Source organism: Centruroides sculpturatus, unplaced genomic scaffold, assembly GCF_000671375.1.
Source record: "Centruroides sculpturatus isolate CEXI.00-Female unplaced genomic scaffold, Cexi_2.0 scaffold254, whole genome shotgun sequence".
Classification (NCBI taxonomy): domain Eukaryota; kingdom Metazoa; phylum Arthropoda; class Arachnida; order Scorpiones; family Buthidae; genus Centruroides; species Centruroides sculpturatus.
In genome coordinates, this window is record NW_019384488.1 from 255392 (window position 1) to 277031 (window position 21640).

A 21640-nucleotide genomic window follows, 5' to 3' on the forward strand; every position below is an offset into this window, starting at 1 on the left:
TTTTAATGCAAGAATATTTCTTAAATTCGAGCGCCCTCATTCGACGGATATTAGAACTTTTTTTCAGTCCAATTCAGTTAAATTTCCACAGCGACTCGTACAAATTTATCCTATAAAATACGTACCGCCATCTGTCGTCGAATATGAGAATTATTAAATTTTTCAAATTTTTTATAGTTTTGTGTTATTTTAAGCCAGAAGGATATTAATAAATAACTGAGACTCGTAAATTTGAATGCTGACGCAATGCTTATTTATAAACAACTCTTTTCAATATCATAAACGTTATTTTAGAAATTCCTGCTAAATTTAAGGAAAAAATATTAGCCGTTGATACCATCAAAACATTTGTTTCTATTCACAAATTTTCAAATACGATGTCACACGCCTATAAAAATGTTGTTGATTATAATTTATCCTTTCCCATGAACTATCTTTATGAAAATAATAATTAGGATTAATTATGCTTAATTAATGACGTTGTTATTTAAAAAAATAACAGGAGATTATATGAAAATTATAACATTTATTTCTCGATTCGTGTGATAAATGTGTTAATTCATAATTAATAAATGAGTTATGATAATGACGTTTATAATTTTAGTATTAGGCTCGAAATTTACTCTCGGCCACGTGGCCTCACCACTTGGTCGAACCCGTGATGGGCATGGGGGAAAAAAAGGCCCTCTTAGTGTGGAGAGAGTTTAAAAAATAAAAATTTCGGCCATTTCTAACCTTTCTGGTAGACACTTGCGATAAAATTTGAATCTAGCATCGCGAGAAAACTCACAATTCTACAAATAAATTACTTTGTCAATAGAAAATGGCAATAAAGTTTGGAATTTTAGAACGTATTCCCCCCAAATCGAGCCCTTGTAACATTATTTTTATGTTGTATTAACATATTTTTCTCCCGGAGCAGCGATCCGTGAATCTTATTCCATTTCTAAAAGTGACGCGCCTGTATGAAAAATATGTTTTATTTGTGGTGAAATTATCTTGGTGAATCCTAACGAAAATGATTTTCAACAAGAGCCCTTATAAGGTGTCTCTAACTACGAAGGAAGAACGAAATGTCAGTCGGAATTTTGCTGTTGATAAATATTATTCCCAAGACCGGATGTGAGTAAGTTCTGCTAAACGACCATTCTTCCTTTCCAGATACGGCAAGTGCACCTGGAAAATGTCTACCCCTTCCGGTGCTCTACCTGGTTCTATATTAGGATTTAGGCTAAATATAATCGGAAAAAACAAACAAAAATGTTCAGTTTGGCCACTGGCATTCTAATATTGGCAAAGGTCATCATCATATATAATAAATCTTTTCGAATCTTTATAAGAAGGTAATTATTATTGTAATTTAATAAATCCGATGAATATTTTTACTAGTTTTATAGTATTTATTTAGACGTAGAGAATATCTAAAATGCTACATTGCCATTAGACCGCATATTTGATAGTGCCTCTCACTTTAGGCTTCGTGTATCGTAGCCTGGGGGTTGGTGTCTAGTAAATTAATCCTGTAGAACGGGATTTAATAGGAGACACTCCTTTAGACTACTGTCATTCAATTTCCTCGAAAGTTTATTATTATGATTTCCTGTGAATGCTTTAATACGACTCGTTTTTGGTCGCTAATATGTATGGGGAAATCAATATCGGCCTATTTCCGGAAACCGTCTTTCATTGTTTTCTGGTCAGACCTTCCCTAAATGTCACCTAGATTCCTCATCTATTCCGACACGGTACATAGATTTCTCGGAAAGAAAAAGACTTGTATCTTAACGCTTCAAATAAACTGTTGCATTAAAGATCGCGAAGAGTTTCGAGATTCTCTCTCTCTCTCTCTAGAGTCACTAAATTCTTCGTGTTAGAATTTACTCTAAAAGAAGAATTCGGAGCATTTCATTGATGCACTTTTTCATCTATATTTAGTTAGTTGACTCATAGATCTGCTAATCATAGCTCGATACCTGAGAGTACTTCCGTGCCAAAAGATGTTTATGGATGGAAAATCCGTCTTTCCTAACGCATTACTGCATTTAAATCGTGTATTGTTCTGAAAATTCGATGGAGGCTCTATTGGGTAATGATAAGTGTGGGCGTATGACGTCATATAAACACTGGACCGTTTAAATGACGTCAATATTTCTCTTACTATCCAGCCAAGCATGAGAGAAGAGAAAAGAGCGGGTCAATAAACAAGTGGGTCGGAAGTGATGCGTTTGGAATCACCACAGCTTGGGGAGAAAAGCTTTTAATTCTCTCTTGGATCATATTTTACTTAATGCTGTCTCGATAATATATATTTGTTCTTCAAGTTTCGATGGAAACATTTCGAAACTTCCGTATAACTTCAGGTTTATAGTTGCTTGTCCTTGAACCAGAAAAAAAAGAAACGAAAAAAACTGATCTGGAACAGTACTTATCTAATTAAGAAATAAAAAAAAAATTAATTTATTCACCGAAGTGACGCTGTAAAGAACAAATCTAAAGGACTTGATTTTAATCAGCTTCTCCGAAAAATTCATTTGTCTTTATATATTAGCAGCTTTAGAATTAAATGCTATACTTATTATTTGAATGATCCTTACGTAAATATTTCTAGCAATTTTAGAAAAGAATTTTGTGAAACCGGTTTTCTAAAACTTACAATTCTAAGAAGTTCTAAACGAAATTTATTTACGATTTAGGAAAGGTAAAATTACATAAATTTATATACTTTTTCTTCAGCTTCGGAGGTAACTATTAATTTAAATAAATACCTATTCGGTCCTTCACATCTTAAAATGTGCGGCGATATGAAGAAGATGATGATGATATACGGAAGCCAATTGCTAATAGTCAAAGTTTGACTTCCGTAAAAATATAGCCTAAACCAATAACAAACTATAATTTTCGATTTATTTGTCTATTACTGAATAATTTGATGAGTGATTAATGATAGAAAATGTATTTATAATCTTTTTTTGTTGAAAGTAAATAAATAATGACTATTCAAACAAACTGCTCTTTTCAGTAGCTGTAATTAATAAAGAGTAGTAGTCATCCCATAAGTTTTTATCGATTTATGTTATCGATTTGTATCGCGCGCTACGTCTAATTGCATTGGGAATTTCACTCCTCTTTGGCAACTACTAACCCCCTGGCACCCTCTTCAAGGTCGTTTCTAGTTCGGAAAATCCCTTTTATAGAAAATCAACAAACACATTATTAGCTTTATAATTGCCCTATTTTACCTACTTAAATGATCGACGGCTGACTTTAAACTAGAACAACGTAAAATTATCGCTTGTGTTTGAAAATTGTTTCACAAAAAAAAAAAAGAAGGGAAGCGTGTTTCGGTCACTTTGATGATCTCACACGTTTTATTTAATTCCTAAAATTCATAGGATTCATCCTACCGAGAAAGGGTGGTTTTAGCGTCACTGACTGACCTTTTCAATAACTTGATCAGAGGTCAATGTTCTTTCGAATTCAAAAGTAGTGTTCTGATATTTATACGAAGAATTCCAGATTGTTTCCTCGAAAAAAACAACAGAAATAATCTATAGTTTATTTGTTGTCGAGGGCATTTAGAAACCAATTAAATTTGCCGCTGGACGAAATGAATCAGTCGAATTAAATCAGTCGAAATGAGTCAAAAGCGTTTCTGCCCGAAGTAGTGTAACTTAATTTTTGTTTAACGATACCTGATGAACAGCGCGTGACTCCAACAGTTATCACTTATAATTAAAGACTACTGCCTAATTTTTTTTAATCCGGTAAGTTTTTATTAATTTTCTCCTCGAATTATTTTCATATTTACTCTCAATTACTTATGTATCTTTCTTTTCGCTATTGCTTCTAACCTGTAAAAAATTGCCTGATAATTTTCTACAGCTAATTAATGAGGCATTGAATCAATAAAACCCGACAATTATATATATATATATAAGGGCATAATGAATAATTTTTTAAAAATAATATAATAAAGGGAGATGAGGAATATTTGAAAAAGATTTAAACAATCGAAGTCGTGATTCATGCCTTCCGCCTTGGCTGTAGAAATTCGACATTTCTTCCTAGCTGAATGTGCAACCTAATAATAATTACTAGCCTAACTCTAACTTAGTAAATTTAGAGTTGGAATTTCTTCCTTTTCCCCTTTTAATTCGCCAAAAATTCCTTCTAGTATTTTTAGCCCTCGTATTTACGAATTTCCATTCAGTTTTTCCGATGTAAAAAGCTGTTTCGGTTCCCATTCGATTTCCGATCTTCTATAAAACGAAAAATTGCAAATTATTTTTATCGTTTGTCATGTAGATGATCCGGTTCCCTTAATACTATTTGTCTTCTTTATAAACTTTTCCCCCTGTTATATAGATCTAAAGAATAGTGGTATGGGGCCCGGGACAAAGAGGAGCCATAATCCCCGAGTGAAACTCCGGAAAGTGTTAAATCATGAGAAAAACCAAAATGGACTCTTTACAAGGAGGATTATCCTTAATAATTGCTAACAAGAGGTCCGAGTTTATATAGGAGTCTTCAAATAGGATTTAAGACCTCATAACACGACGAAGCGGTCCTTTTAGCCCTCTAACCGGAAAGTTAGGAAGATTGCCAAAACTTTTTAAAGGAGAAATGCTCTTTCTTAGTATTTTCCCCGTCGACGGTTCGAGGATTATATTAGATTAATGTTACTAGGATCGAGAAAATCTCTTTCTAGAAGAGTATTTAATGTAAATTTAGTGTATATATTTTCCTATTTCGCATATATTTATTTCTTAAAACAAAACAACAAATGTATGCGAAATAAGAGGCAAACGTAAAGGTTGCGTGATTCAAGGTCCTTTCAAACATACATATAATATTGCAATGTAAAAGAACGTTCTTGATATTTATTGTACTTCGTATCCACATATGGAAATCCGAATGTGGCTTTTCCTCCTATTCTAATAATATTTTAAACATTATCACGATACACTGACAAATTTCTAAATAATTGCATCTCTATCATTTATGGCATCGCACTTTATTACAGTTTAGATGACAATAGACTCTTTTGTTGATTATTCAATTATTTAGTACGTCATTTTCCACCTATTGGCATACTAAGTGGGTGAATCATCACATTAGATATCATTTACTCTATAATAAGATTAGGCCTGTATTTTGGTATCTATACTCCCCATTTATAAGCCTCAACTGTAACGGATATTCCAGAAACCTGAAATTTTGATTGCAATCTCTCCGGATGCCGTTCATAAATTTTTCATTAAAGCTCGCCGAAAAGAAATAGTAAACGTATTTTATAGAAGAAAAACTATTAAATAATTCTCCCTCTCGCAAGTTAGGATTGGTCCAGCCATTTTCAGATGACGATAAACTTTTTATTGCAGTTTGCTTATTCATCGCTTTACGTCACGAACAGTTAGCTGCTACTATGAAAAGATGAGTTAGCAATTACGACAAATAATGTCTTACATTGTTCATAAATTCTAAATGATTAATTATTACGATTAATATTCCGTTCAAAAATATTGAAACTTGGATACAGTCATCCAAGGCCACATAAAGGGGTTTTATCTCCACTTAGGGATACAATCGGACTATAAGAGTAATAAAACAGTATATTGTGTATATCTTATGTATATTTTGTACCCGTTCAGTTCCTCCCTAGTCTACTGTTTTGTGTTACTTTATATATTGGGGGAATTAATGAACTACTTTATGAAAAATAGCGGGTTTTTTAATCTTTTAACCATCCTTTTAAAAATGCTGCGTTCGGGCCTGCTGTTATCTCTAACAAATCTTTCCTTCTCGCTGCCAACATTCAACTGGGTAGAACGGAATTCAAACGATTTAATATTTTCTTCGGGCTATGTCACTTTTTCTATTCGGAAAAGCCCTTCCTGTTCCAAACTCCTGGCATTAACGCTTTAGAAAGGGATTCAATTGACCTTTTTATTTATTATTCCAAACTATAATCAACTTCGTTTTTCAAATCATATTGATTAATTGATGTAATTAGTCATTCGGCTCTAATGTATACTTCTATGTAATTGTTAAGTCCTTTTTATGCTTATTTTTATTTTATACACATACCCTACATCTTTTGATTGTACTGTTCAATAAATATCTGTATTATTGAATGTTTTAATTGGAAAGCCCTCTTCTATTTTATAAATAAAATTTAAAAAGTATTAAAAGAAAGCTAACAATAAATTATATAAGTTTAGATCGTTAATCAAGATATCTTATTTTTAATTAGAATTTTGATATATTTATCGAATTGTAAAGATAAAGATGGGAAGGTTTTCACGTAGATCATAATGTAGAAATACATATATTTCTCCACCTTAAAAGAAAGTAAATATTTAGAAAAGTTATCGGCACCAACAGGTTTTCTCTATTTTTTTAGGTATATAAGCATTTCCCCCTAACTGACTACCAGCAGAGACATCTGGGAAATCCTGGAAAACCCGAGCCCCACCTCCTTATCTCCATTGGAAGAGAAACGACACGTATACGTTCTCCCTCCCACTTATTCGTCTTTGCAGTTTAAAATGAACCTCCACGTGCAACTCGATTTATAGAATGATGTGGGGAGAATAAGAACTGTCATGAGTGTCGGAGGATGATCAGGATATGGCTGATCTACCTTAATTTGGTGGCGGTTTACTGTCTCTCTCGGACTCGTATCAACTCAAATATGGAATTAGAAGCCTTTAAACGAATGTTTCTTGATAACCTTAACATCAGGAGTGAGCCGGATATGTCTAAGGTTAACATCTCTGTGGAAGAAATGCGGAGAATGTTGCTCATGTATTATAGGGAAGAGAAGCTCTTAAAACTATCGAAATACAAGTCAATAGGTAGGAATTTAATATAATTTAATATATATATTAGAAGATTAATTAATTTATAATATTACCTGATACTTATAAATATCCATTCATCTATTAAGGTCAATAGTGTTTTTTCTTTATTTTGATCGATATTCATTTTAATATAGACTCAAAAGTGAATTCGTTCTCAAATTTCCATATAAATAATGCTTTGAAGAAGAAAATACTCCACTGAGAAGAATTTAATTATTTAGTTTTTTATTAGTTAAATAAGATCTGATAAATTAATTAATTTTACAAATTATCAGTCTCTTTTTTTTCGGAAACCGGTTGTTTTAGGTATATAAATTGAATGACAGACATTTAATGATACAAACACTAAAATCTTGCTGAAACAAATTGTTTTAAGGCACATTCTTGTATGATTTTCCTGTCCATTATGGTATTTCAACATGTCGGTTGCTAAAATTAGTTCTTTTTCTGTGTTTCAATTTGACCTTGATAAATGAAAAATTCGAAAAATAAAGAATGAAAATATTCTAAAATTATTCCACTTTTTATTTTAGTTAAACACGAAGAAGGAGAATTAAGAAAAAAGTTGATGTTTTTCCTACCTCAAATGTCCCTGTCGGACTTGCATTCTGCAACTCTACGTTTATCCATTCATCCCAACAATAGTGGGGTATTGCATTTGCTGCATCAAAATCATCTAGTCAACACGCTTAATCTCAGTACGCATCGGGGTGAAGAACTTGATTTGTTCAAGATAGTGGGCCAGTGGATCGAGCAACCTGACAGTAATCAAGGATTAACATTAGAGTGCGCGAGTTGCCAATCTATTCCTACAGAAGCCACTTTACACGTGGTATCCCACCGAAGAATGAAGAGACAGGTTAAAAACAGAAGATCAAAATGCAAGAGAAATTATGATTGTTGCTTAAAAAAACTCAAAGTTAACTTTAAAGAGATCGGTTGGAACTGGATATACAGACCAGAATCTTTCGATTTTTATTACTGTAAAGGAAAATGTCGTAACGATACTTCTATACTTAGCCAAAATGCGTTGATCAGGAGTATTTTGAGGAGCAGAAGTATAAAAGTGCCTAGACTGTGTTGCGCGCCGAAAAGGACAGGTTCTCTCAGGATTCTACACTACACAGATTCGGACCCTCCAAAATTAGTAGTTAGAAAATTGAAGGGTATGGTTGTCAAGAGCTGCGGCTGTCAATAATATATGCAATGTCAAATCTCAAGTTTCCTGTGATAAGATCTATTTTTATTTTAACTTATAATTAAAATATCATTATTATCTGATTTTTTTTCACATAGTGCTGTTTTATATTATATTTAACATGATTTCTTGAGATGTATTGTATATTTATACAAACAAATTCGAGTAGAAAATTAAATCTTTTTTATTCATTTAAAGTTCTCATTATCACAATCCTTATTTAAGAAACAAATATATTTTTATAAATTAATGTAAACCTTTTAGCAAGTGTAATTGATAAAATCTATCATTCGATATTAAACTTTTTAAACAAATTGTATTAGCCTATATTAAAGAAATGTAGAGTATTACTTGAATAAACACTGCAAATTATTAATATAAATTACAGTAACGACACTAGATTTTCAGCAAAATAATTGACAATTACCTTAATAAACAGCAGTCTTGTTTTAAAATGTTATAACAATCAACAGCTTCTTAAGTGAAGGATAATGCTACGAAAACTAAAGATGGCGGACATCATTCTTCGAGTTCAATCATACAATCAAATTCTTCATTTTGAGGGCAATTTGTAAGCATATTGAAAACTAATTTAAATTACTTTTAACTTGAATCTGTTAGGACAATTATTGAAGAATCTGACATCTTAATATAATGATAGCTGGAAGCACGTGTTCGGCCATGATAATTATAAATAATTATAGATTTAATTCTAATCACGTAACTTTGATTCCATCATTTTCGGTAGCCATAAAAGCTGAGCCTTCAAGGGAGGGATCCTGTTTTAACTTCACAAAAAATAAATTGCTAAGTAATTTATTTTTTGGGTTGTATCGTGTTATGGCAAAGGTGTATTTAAGAAGAAGAATCCTTCAATTACCATTAATTTAATTCAGAAGCTGGATTTTGTTACCTAGAAAAAGAGTACGATAGATTCAATGTTAGGATCAGAGATTGTTGAGAATCATATCCATAGAAATAATTTGATAATGAAAGATACACATGGCTATTAAGGTATTTTATATTTATTACAGTTTAATGACCCATGAAATGATCCGTATCTTTTCTTTTATTAATTGAAATCAGGACGTTTTTAAATGTCATCGCCTTCAAATTTCATTTGCATTAAATATTGAACAACTTTTTATGTTGAATTTAAAGCATAAACAAAATTATCAAAACATTACATTAACTTAAAAGCCGACTTAAAATTTTCTACGTAAAATCGTGTTATGCATGAATAAACGAGTCAATATTTAATTTAATTTAATTAGTTAAAATGGATTAATCTGCATATATATTAACATAAAATGGAGCAATTTAATTAGATTCGAAATAGGAAATATTGAATCATGAATTATATTTCAGTATATATTTTTATCAACAGATGGCGCTTCGAATTTTTTTATCGTTTAAGTAGATAAAATATATTAATTTTTATTTTATTTTAATTAAATAATTATATATTTATAGCATTGTTTCTTATGGATTTACTTAAAATAAGAAAAGATTTAAAGTTATTTACTAAAATATTTCTGAAAAAATGATGAAAAATATAATAAAGCATTTAATTTGAGGGATGTTTCTAGTAGCGGTGATAAGGGCGACCTCACTCCCTATCACCCTTTATTAATTTTTCTTTTTGATAGAAGGAGATTCGTTCTTTAAAAATAACGTTTATATTTTAGTATTGTTGTTTTCAATTTTGTTACATTTTTATTCCATTTAAGTAATTATTAAAGCGATAAAAATTTTATATATTGCTCATATATAAATCGTGACATAAATTAAAAAGCGCCCTCCAGATTTTCTCCAGAATACAGCTTCAATTTAATTTTAAATTACTTTAATTTAAATAATTATTATACGCTTATTAAAGTAATTATTATTATTATATTTCAATTATTAATATTTAAAATATTTTAAATAAAAGTTTGAAACAGGATTTATTCCATAATTATTTGAGCTCATAAATTTTAGTTACTATAGATGACGTTTGAGTGCGCTAGAATTAAAAACAATATTTTTTATTTCAAAAAATTCCCGGTGAAAGGCGCTTTATATTATGATTTATGTATAAATTTTAACTTAATAAATTTCAGATCATTTAATAACATTTTTACTAATGAATAAAACTATTTTATGAATAAAAAATCAGTAAAATACTGTTGATTTTGATGTTACATCCCGCGTGTATAGACTGTAGCATACAGTAGACTTTCACGACGAATTACCGGACTTTTACAAACTAAAACGCGGAGGATTTCATTCAAATAGCCTTATGTAATTCTAATGATTCGACTAAGAAAGCCTTAACATAAAAAAAAACTATGATGTGCCGCACATAGCCGTTGCATTAATATTTATGCCTTTAAAAGAATCTGTTGTTAATCAATTTGCAAGTATATATTTGTAGATATTTTGTTCTTTTTTATAATCTTACACGAAATATATCAATATTTTTATTACCGTCGAACACGAAAAAATATTTAATATTATATCATTTAGCTATGAAAATTTCTTTTGATATGACAATTAAAAATTTTTCATTGTTTTAAATAAAAAATTAATAATAATTTCACACGAACAATTATTATATAAGATTTTTACTGTAACGAATTATTTATTATGACAAATTACGTAAAATGAGTTATTATATCGCACCAAAATGGCGCTGGAGTAACTGAAAAATCAATTAATTATAGACGAAATACACACTATAGGCACGCACGTGTATGTGTTTCATAAACAATCTTAAACAAATTTTTTTACTTAATTTACATAAAAGTTCTAAACAATTATTACTAATAACAAGATAATACAATAATAAAAAAAGTTCTAATGGGTAGAATTTAATTTCTTTTCTTTTTTTATAATTAATAAACAACTTGTAAATGTTTTATGTTAACTTTGAATGAAAATATTGTTGAATGATATTAAAATATTTTATTCGATATTTAATCACAAAAAGTTAATTACTGTTAGAATTTGTTATCAAAATAAACTGACACACATCTGGAGAAATACAATACAGTTATTGTGACGTTTTTAATTATATAAAATAATTTCAAGGAGCGCACACATTTTTTTTTCTTATGTTTCTTTTTTTTGTATTTTCAAACATAAGTCTCGAAAAAATTCTGTTGTGTTTCAACTGCTAACAATTACGACATTTTAAGAAAATATTTTAATTTTAACGATTAGTTATTTAATTTGACATTAGATGGCGCCACAGTTGAAATAAATATATATATTTTAAAATAAAAGTAAACATATATTAAAAAGACTTTTAATTTTCATTAATTACAAATTAATTTTTTGATTAAAATTAAAAACAAAAGTGTTTTTTTCCTGTACAGATATTATAATTTATGTAAGAAGCGAGTAAGCCGAACGACGTAGAACATGCCATGTTTAATTTAACCGAAAGTTTGGATAGTGAATACAAATAACATAAATTTCGACTTATTTATACAAGATTTTTAAACATATAACGAATGACATTTAAAACTAATAAATATCTCTTTCGGTTGAAAAAACATTATAATGTATATTTACAATAGATTTTTATTTCTTCACACAATAATTAAACATCTTTTAATAATTCCTTCGTTATATTAATGTTAAATTACTTTATATAAAAATTAAAATGGTTTATATTTATGTCCGGAATTCAATTCATACGTCCTTATTGCAAATGGAGTCGTGTAGTGTGACGTGTACGGATAACAAGTTGATTTAGTTATAACGTCACGCGTGCCGAATTATTTATTCGTCGTAAATNTTAAATTACTTTATATAAAAATTAAAATGGTTTATATTTATGTCCGGAATTCAATTCATACGTCCTTATTGCAAATGGAGTCGTGTAGTGTGACGTGTACGGATAACAAGTTGATTTAGTTATAACGTCACGCGTGCCGAATTATTTATTCGTCGTAAATGGCGGATTTGAAACAATTTGAAAAACAAATTTTATTGATTGCAATTGTATTAACAAATGAAAAAGGCCGGGTTGTGTCCATTGAGTCACGTGACGGGGTTGCGTTGTCACGTGATTGTTTTAGAAGGACGTTGGATGACGTGATTGAATAGAGCATTGGAGAGTCCAAGCGGCATCCCGCGTAGTGGAAAATGTTTCGATTTTAATTGCCGACAAGTCAGGTGATATAGATGACGAAGCGTGAAGCATTCCTCATCGATTTGTCTGGTATCAATCGATAGAAATCAATCTCCCGAACGTCACGTGATGGGTTACTGCCAATGTGCCTGCTAAACAACGCGGTAAGTAATTCGGTGTTGTTTCTTCGTCCATGATAAAACTGACCCAATGCCACGTGACTAGTAAGGTTAATATGGCCGAAATATACATTTGTACGGGCCCGAGAAGAGAGTCTCGGCCCTCCAGGGCTACTGCCGTCGACGGTGTCGCGCGCTGGAGCGAAGAGATTTGGAAAACGAAGAGAGACGTATTCAATTTCTAGAATCAAACGAGGATTGGCTGCCTTTTTGCCACTGATTCGATTTGGGGAGCGCAGATTCCTGCTGTCAAGCGTCGAGGCGCGCGCCTGGCTTGACTGATTGGACTTAATGCAGCCGAAAGAAGTTTCTGGAGCATCGGGGCAGTCGGCACTTCTCCGGTTTATAACGAGCTATTGACGCCTCCTGCGACAAAATATTGCTGCAAGCATATTGTCTAAAACCAACGGTTGTCGCATGCCAGCCTTTTATTAGCTTTCGCGTCTGCCCGCTTCCTTCCATTATTGAAAATTCCAAAGCCAGGGCCTCATTACTGCTCCGTTGCCTCCCCCCAGATAGCAACCGGCAACAAAGGGAGAAGCTGCAAATCACGGGAACAGACGGACATGGACGCTTTTCTCTTCTTTGTCTGTCATTTGGATGTAAGATTGGTTCGGGTGCGGTCTTGTCGGCTTTACCCACAAATTTGTCTTTGTTGTCCTAACCTAACTCTTTCTTTCCTTCATTAATTCTTTGTCTCCTTCCTTTTTTCTGTAGAGGTCCGAACCCTGTCTTCAAAGAGGAGCCGAAGAGAGTTTCCGCTTTCTTTTTCCCCCTTCGTCCGCCGTTACCACCGAATATCCGGTAGCCAAAAGGCAGGTAACAATTCGTAAGGCTAGGTGACACGTCACACCGCAGGTTCGTTTTAATAACGTGGCGGAAGGCAACCATTCCAGGAATTCCCATTAGCATCTTTCCACTTCTGCACTCGGGAAAGCGAAAGTGCCGCCTGTACAGCATTGTGCCACCTGTTGGCGTAATATGTCGTAGAAAGGGTGAGGGCGTCTGCGGATAATCAGACGGCATCATTAACTGTCCTCCATAAATCTGGCGGACAGATAAGGAGGGCGCGAATGTGTTTACCTAAGGGGAAGTGACTAGGAAGACGGAAGGATCAGAGGAAGGCACGTATTTATTTAACCGTCTGTTTTTGCTGCTATGTCAGCATGCAGATGCGAGAGGGCTTGGGTTACATCTCTTAGGCGGATAACAATCTGCTTTTCATCAACAACCCTTCTGATACAAGGTTCTACTCTTTTGCTCCACTCTCGGAGATTTTCGTGCCGAAAAAATTCCCAAAATCTCTGCTCTTATTTTGTTTCGTTTCTCTAGCACCACTCCGATCCTGTTAATTACATAAAGGATAAGTTGTCTACGTCATTAGGTGCCCCGAGGACTTTACATAAAAAAGCAATTTTTCTGTCTTTTTACGTCACATGACTATTCGCGTGTCTTCTTTTATTGGTTGTCTCTCTCGAAATCGGAAAGAGGGGGTGCTCGAGGTCGCTTCCCGGCCCCTTCGCGGGTTAAAGGCGTGGAATAGGCCCGGGGGTAGTAGAGTCTGGTTATGAGGGGAAGCCGAAAGGGGAACCGAAAAATGCGATATGGAATTTTAAAAACACGGAATCAATATCGAGAAACAAAGAGGAAAAGTTACAAACTTATTTCAATCGGGGACGAGTAGCGCTCTCGAACGGGAAGAAGAAGAAGGGGGGAAAAGGAATATATTGTGATGGAAATTGGGAAATTCCAAAATGGAAGGGAGAAGAATTATTCTAACCAGGTGGATCACGTGACGAAAAATAGTCTCGGCACAGAAAGAGAGAGGTAATCATCATCCCATCATCAATTATGTATGGACGCTGCCGCTAATGTTGTGCATCGATCAGACGAGAGCTGCGGGTCACGTGGCCCAAATGGCCACCGAAGAACCCAGTTTCTCCCTGATTACGTCATATCGAGTTACATCCAAATTGCGCCCTGCGCGTGTTTATTTAGTTCGTTTATTAAAGTATCGAGTCTTCTTCTCTGCCGCCTCCTCACGTGACCGGCTGGAATTCCGGAAAGACGCTCGTGGAATGGAAGAAGCCGAAGAAATATTTTTCCCTCGCGATTCCGTGCAGTCCTCGGTAGGAAGGAGAATCCGGGAATATAAAAATTGCCAAAAATACTTGCGTTATACATCCTTCTACATTCACTTTTTCTCCGCTCAATTCGCAAATTTGTTGCATCGCGTATCCAAAAAATAAATCTTTTTTCCGAGTAAAAATTTTTAAATAATAATAAATTCCTTTTAAGATGAAAAATAATAAATGGGTTGATACTAATTCAGTTTTCTTGTTAGAAATAATCGTTCGGTTGCTCTACGGGCGACGATCTCGAATGACACCTTTTCGACCTAAAACAAAATTATTTTAACTATAATAATGATTTTTTCTTAAAAAGAAAAGATAGAATTCTCGTAAATTGTCCGTCAAATAAGTTTTAATTATATTAACCAAATATTTTTGTAGAGATCTCTATTAATTTTATACATTTCGGGAACATCTCGAATTCAAAAGGGATTAAACGTTCCATAGAACTTTACTGAAAAACATTTAGTAAAAATGGTTCTTTCAATTTTAATATTTATTTATTTATTTTAAAATATAGGCAATGTCTCGCGCACAATATTTACCACCCTCCGAAGCAACGACAATCAACCAACCCCATTAAAATATGTATTTTTTTTAAAGTTTGTAAATTCAAAATGACTTCATCCGTGTGGCATAGCGAATCTGTCGGGTTAAAAGTTTCCAAGGTAATCGTAAACAAAATTTACATAAGTTATTTCAAATAGAAATTTAGTTTATGAATAATTACGATAGAGATAAAACAAATCCAGTGGCATACAGAGGAAGGCCTCTATTTTGAAATCTTTTAGGGGTTTTTTTCCACCGGAATCGAGTTATCGAAGTAAATTTTAGTCCCGATTTTGTTTGTTTGGCTGATTTAGACGAATGAAAGAAAAGAAAACTACATTTTGTAACAGACTGTAATAATGTAGATTATCGCCAGTTTGGCGAGTCCAGGGCGGTAAGATTACCAGCCTTACATAAACACGTTGTATCCGGAACCCGACGGTGACAAAACTTTACTTAAGAGAGAGCGCAAAAAAGGCCCATGACCAAAAATATCCCAGTCCGAAAGATAAATATTATCTCAAGTAGAAACTGCAAAGAGAAACGTCTTCCTTCCTATATCACGTGACTACCGAAATTGGACTTAGATGTTACCTAGGTAGCATCGATGTCGTCATCAAACGGAATGGAAATGATAGGGGGCATCCCCCGCTTCTAATATGAGCATTTTAATATCTGACCCTCTCCACTGCTTGTCTTCCGCAATCAATTCCGAAAATACGAACAGAGAGTGCACTTCCATTCGCTTTGCTTCTTCTATGGCAGCTCTGACTCTTTTCGGTCCGAAACGCTCTCCTACCCGGGCCTCTCTCTCTCTCTCTCTCTTATTATCCTTTCGACTTTTCTCATTATTTTCTTTTTTAAATTAGACTCAAATCTCATTTCATTTACGCATTTCTTCAAAATAGGCCTAAATGTATATGCTAATAATAACAAAGTACTCTATTGAAGTGCCTTAGGCACGTTTAGATTCCATTCGATTTTATCCTATATAAATTGGTTTAAAGCTCTTCTAAAATAATCGATTATTCTATCAAATTTATCAAAAAGTATCAAATTCGCATATTTGTCGAATTAAATAAGAATTTTATAGACATTTTTCTTTTTTTTTCCGGTATTTTCTCTAAAGCCAGAGTCTACTGAAAATTTACAATTGTTAAAATACAAATAGTATAAAAAGCAGTGATTTATAAATTAATACATTGTAAAGGCCAGTTAATTTCGGGAAAGGCTTTAGATTAACCTACGATTTTCCATTTTGAAAGTCTTTAACATCCTTTTAAATGTAGGCCTTACTTATAGATTAACTTCGATTATCTATGTAAAATCTTTATATTAAGTTTAAATAATTTATTAAAAAATCTTTTAGCTTAAAATTATGATAATATATTCATCCCTTAAATCATTTTGAGAAGCGATTAAAGGGCTAAATGTTGCGAGAAAGGGGAACCGAAAAATGCGATATGGAATTTTAAAAACACGGAATCAATATCGAGAAACAAAGAGGAAAAGTTACAAACTTATTTCAATCGGGGANTAAGATCTGATTAATTAATTAATTTTACAAATTATCAGTCTCTTTTTTTTCGGAAACCGGTTGTTTTAGTTATATAAATTGAATGACAGACATTTAATGATACAAACACTAAAATCTTGCTGAAACAAATTGTTTTAAGGCACATTCTTGTATGATTTTCCTGTCCATTATGGTATTTCAACATGTCGGTTGCTAAAATTAGTTCTTTTTCTGTGTTTCAATTTGACCTTGATAAATGAAAAATTCGAAAAATAAAGAATGAAAATATTCTAAAATTATTCCACTTTTTATTTTAGTTAAACACGAAGAAGGAGAATTAAGAAAAAAGTTGATGTTTTTCCTACCTCAAATGTCCCTGTCGGACTTGCATTCTGCAACTCTACGTTTATCCATTCATCCCAACAATAGTGGGGTATTGCATTTGCTGCATCAAAATCATCTAGTCAACACGCTTAATCTCAGTACGCATCGGGGTGAAGAACTTGATTTGTTCAAGATAGTGGGCCAGTGGATCGAGCAGCCTGACAGTAATCAAGGATTAACATTAGAGTGCGCGAGTTGCCAATCTATTCCTACAGAAGCCACTTTACACGTGGTATCCCACCGAAGAATGAAGAGACAGGTTAAAAACAGAAGATCAAAATGCAAGAGAAATTATGATTGTTGCTTAAAAAAACTCAAAGTTAACTTTAAAGAGATCGGTTGGAACTGGATATACAGACCAGAATCTTTCGATTTTTATTACTGTAAAGGAAAATGTCGTAACGATACTTCTATACTTAGCCAAAATGCGTTGATCAGGAGTATTTTGAGGAGCAGAAGTATAAAAGTGCCTAGACTGTGTTGCGCGCCGAAAAGGACAGGTTCTCTCAGGATTCTACACTACACAGATTCGGACCCTCCAAAATTAGTAGTTAGAAAATTGAAGGGTATGGTTGTCAAGAGCTGCGGCTGTCAATAATATATGCAATGTCAAATCTCAAGTTTCCTGTGATAAAATCTATTTTTATTTTAACTTATAATTAAAATATCATTATTATCTGATTTTTTTTCACATAGTGCTGTTTTATATTATATTTAACATGATTTCTTGAGATGTATTGTATATTTATACAAACAAATTCGAGTAGAAAATTAAATCTTTTTTATTCATTTAAAGTTCTCATTATCACAATCCTTATTTAAGAAACAAATATATTTTTATAAATTAATGTAAACCTTTTAGCAAGTGTAATTGATAAAATCTATCATTCGATATTAAACTTTTTAAACAAATTGTATTAGCCTATATTAAAGAAATGTAGAGTATTACTTGAATAAACACTGCAAATTATTAATATAAATTACAGTAACGACATTAGATTTTCAGCAAAATAATTGACAATTACCTTAATAAACAGCAGTCTTGTTTTAAAATGTTATAACAATCAACAGCTTCTTAAGTGAAGGATAATGCTACGAAAACTAAAGATGGCGGACATCATTCTTCGAGTTCAATCATACAATCAAATTCTTCATTTTGAGGGCAATTTGTAAGCATATTGAAAACTAATTTAAATTACTTTTAACTTGAATCTGTTAGGACAATTATTGAAGAATCTGACATCTTAATATAATGATAGCTGGAAGCACGTGTTCGGCCATGATAATTATAAATAATTATAGATTTAATTCTAATCACGTAACTTTGATTCCATCATTTTCGGTAGCCATAAAAGCTGAGCCTTCAAGGGAGGGATCCTGTTTTAACTTCACAAAAAATAAATTGCTAAGTAATTTATTTTTTGGGTTGTATCGTGTTATGGCAAAGGTGTATTTAAGAAGAAGAATCCTTCAATTACCATTAATTTAATTCAGAAGCTGGATTTTGTTACCTAGAAAAAGAGTACGATAGATTCAATGTTAGGATCAGAGATTGTTGAGAATCATATCCATAGAAATAATTTGATAATGAAAGATACACATGGCTATTAAGGTATTTTATATTTATTACAGTTTAATGACCCATGAAATGATCCGTATCTTTTCTTTTATTAATTGAAATCAGGACGTTTTTAAATGTCATCGCCTTCAAATTTCATTTGCATTAAATATTGAACAACTTTTTATGTTGAATTTAAAGCATAAACAAAATTATCAAAACATTACATTAACTTAAAAGCCGACTTAAAATTTTCTACGTAAAATCGTGTTATGCATGAATAAACGAGTCAATATTTAATTTAATTTAATTAGTTAAAATGGATTAATCTGCATATATATTAACATAAAATGGAGCAATTTAATTAGATTCGAAATAGGAAATATTGAATCATGAATTATATTTCAGTATATATTTTTATCAACAGATGGCGCTTCGAATTTTTTTATCGTTTAAGTAGATAAAATATATTAATTTTTATTTTATTTTAATTAAATAATTATATATTTATAGCATTGTTTCTTATGGATTTACTTAAAATAAGAAAAGATTTAAAGTTATTTACTAAAATATTTCTGAAAAAATGATGAAAAATATAATAAAGCATTTAATTTGAGGGATGTTTCTAGTAGCGGTGATAAGGGCGACCTCACTCCCTATCACCCTTTATTAATTTTTCTTTTTGATAGAAGGAGATTCGTTCTTTAAAAATAACGTTTATATTTTAGTATTGTTGTTTTCAATTTTGTTACATTTTTATTCCATTTAAGTAATTATTAAAGCGATAAAAATTTTATATATTGCTCATATATAAATCGTGACATAAATTAAAAAGCGCCCTCCAGATTTTCTCCAGAATACAGCTTCAATTTAATTTTAAATTACTTTAATTTAAATAATTATTATACGCTTATTAAAGTAATTATTATTATTATATTTCAATTATTAATATTTAAAATATTTTAAATAAAAGTTTGAAACAGGATTTATTCCATAATTATTTGAGCTCATAAATTTTAGTTACTATAGATGACGTTTGAGTGCGCTAGAATTAAAAACAATATTTTTTATTTCAAAAAATTCCCGGTGAAAGGCGCTTTATATTATGATTTATGTATAAATTTTAACTTAATAAATTTCAGATCATTTAATAACATTTTTACTAATGAATAAAACTATTTTATGAATAAAAAATCAGTAAAATACTGTTGATTTTGATGTTACATCCCGCGTGTATAGACTGTAGCATACAGTAGACTTTCACGACGAATTACCGGACTTTTACAAACTAAAACGCGGAGGATTTCATTCAAATAGCCTTATGTAATTCTAATGATTCGACTAAGAAAGCCTTAACATAAAAAAAAACTATGATGTGCCGCACATAGCCGTTGCATTAATATTTATGCCTTTAAAAGAATCTGTTGTTAATCAATTTGCAAGTATATATTTGTAGATATTTTGTTCTTTTTTATAATCTTACACGAAATATATCAATATTTTTATTACCGTCGAACACGAAAAAATATTTAATATTATATCATTTAGCTATGAAAATTTCTTTTGATATGACAATTAAAAATTTTTCATTGTTTTAAATAAAAAATTAATAATAATTTCACACGAACAATTATTATATAAGATTTTTACTGTAACGAATTATTTATTATGACAAATTACGTAAAATGAGTTATTATATCGCACCAAAATGGCGCTGGAGTAACTGAAAAATCAATTAATTATAGACGAAATACACACTATAGGCACGCACGTGTATGTGTTTCATAAACAATCTTAAACAAATTTTTTTACTTAATTTACATAAAAGTTCTAAACAATTATTACTAATAACAAGATAATACAATAATAAAAAAAGTTCTAATGGGTAGAATTTAATTTCTTTTCTTTTTTTATAATTAATAAACAACTTGTAAATGTTTTATGTTAACTTTGAATGAAAATATTGTTGAATGATATTAAAATATTTTATTCGATATTTAATCACAAAAAGTTAATTACTGTTAGAATTTGTTATCAAAATAAACTGACACACATCTGGAGAAATACAATACAGTTATTGTGACGTTTTTAATTATATAAAATAATTTCAAGGAGCGCACACATTTTTTTTTCTTATGTTTCTTTTTTTTGTATTTTCAAACATAAGTCTCGAAAAAATTCTGTTGTGTTTCAACTGCTAACAATTACGACATTTTAAGAAAATATTTTAATTTTAACGATTAGTTATTTAATTTGACATTAGATGGCGCCACAGTTGAAATAAATATATATATTTTAAAATAAAAGTAAACATATATTAAAAAGACTTTTAATTTTCATTAATTACAAATTAATTTTTTGATTAAAATTAAAAACAAAAGTGTTTTTTTTTCCTGTACAGATATTATAATTTATGTAAGAAGCGAGTAAGCCGAACGACGTAGAACATGCCATGTTTAATTTAACCGAAAGTTTGGATAGTGAATACAAATAACATAAATTTCGACTTATTTATACAAGATTTTTAAACATATAACGAATGACATTTAAAACTAATAAATATCTCTTTCGGTTGAAAAAACATTATAATGTATATTTACAATAGATTTTTATTTCTTCACACAATAATTAAACATCTTTTAATAATTCCTTCGTTATATTAATATTAAATTACTTTATATAAAAATTAAAATGGTTTATATTTATGTCCGGAATTCAATTCATACGTCCTTATTGCAAATGGAGTCGTGTAGTGTGACGTGTACGGATAACAAGTTGATTTAGTTATAACGTCACGCGTGCCGAATTATTTATTCGTCGTAAATGGCGGATTTGAAACAATTTGAAAAACAAATTTTATTGATTGCAATTGTATTAACAAATGAAAAAGGCCGGGTTGTGTCCATTGAGTCACGTGACGGGGTTGCGTTGTCACGTGATTGTTTTAGAAGGACGTTGGATGACGTGATTGAATAGAGCATTGGAGAGTCCAAGCGGCATCCCGCGTAGTGGAAAATGTTTCGATTTTAATTGCCGACAAGTCAGGTGATATAGATGACGAAGCGTGAAGCATTCCTCATCGATTTGTCTGGTATCAATCGATAGAAATCAATCTCCCGAATGTCACGTGATGGGTTACTG

General features: G+C 31.4%; 2 protein-coding genes across 2 annotated transcripts; both read left to right on the top strand.

Moving 5' to 3' along the window:
• The first annotated feature begins 5065 nt into the window (after window positions 1-5065).
• LOC111621654 (bone morphogenetic protein 2-like) lies at window positions 5066-8180 on the top strand. The gene is made up of 3 exons (XM_023363860.1): window positions 5066-5097; window positions 6404-6857; window positions 7397-8180. Exons 2-3 carry the CDS (start codon window positions 6620-6622, stop codon window positions 8059-8061), a joined length of 903 nt encoding a protein of 300 aa, XP_023219628.1. The 5' UTR covers window positions 5066-5097; window positions 6404-6619; the 3' UTR covers window positions 8062-8180.
• Window positions 8181-16747: 8567 nt separating this feature from the next.
• Window positions 16748-17562, top strand: LOC111621682 (bone morphogenetic protein 2-like). Its single transcript, XM_023363886.1, has 2 exons — window positions 16748-16766; window positions 16875-17562. The coding sequence occupies exons 1-2, from the start codon at window positions 16748-16750 to the stop codon at window positions 17537-17539; spliced, it is 684 nt and encodes a 227-aa protein (XP_023219654.1). The 3' UTR covers window positions 17540-17562.
• The last annotated feature ends 4078 nt before the right edge of the window (window positions 17563-21640 follow it).

Coding starts and splice junctions, on each gene's coding strand:
- LOC111621654 (XM_023363860.1), top strand. CDS start 6,620: ATGATCAGGATATGGCTGATCTACCTTAATTTGGTGGCGGTTTACTGT. Junction 6,858..7,396: donor ATCGAAATACAAGTCAATAG/GTAGGAATTTAA, acceptor TTTTTATTTTAG/TTAAACACGAAGAAGGAGAA.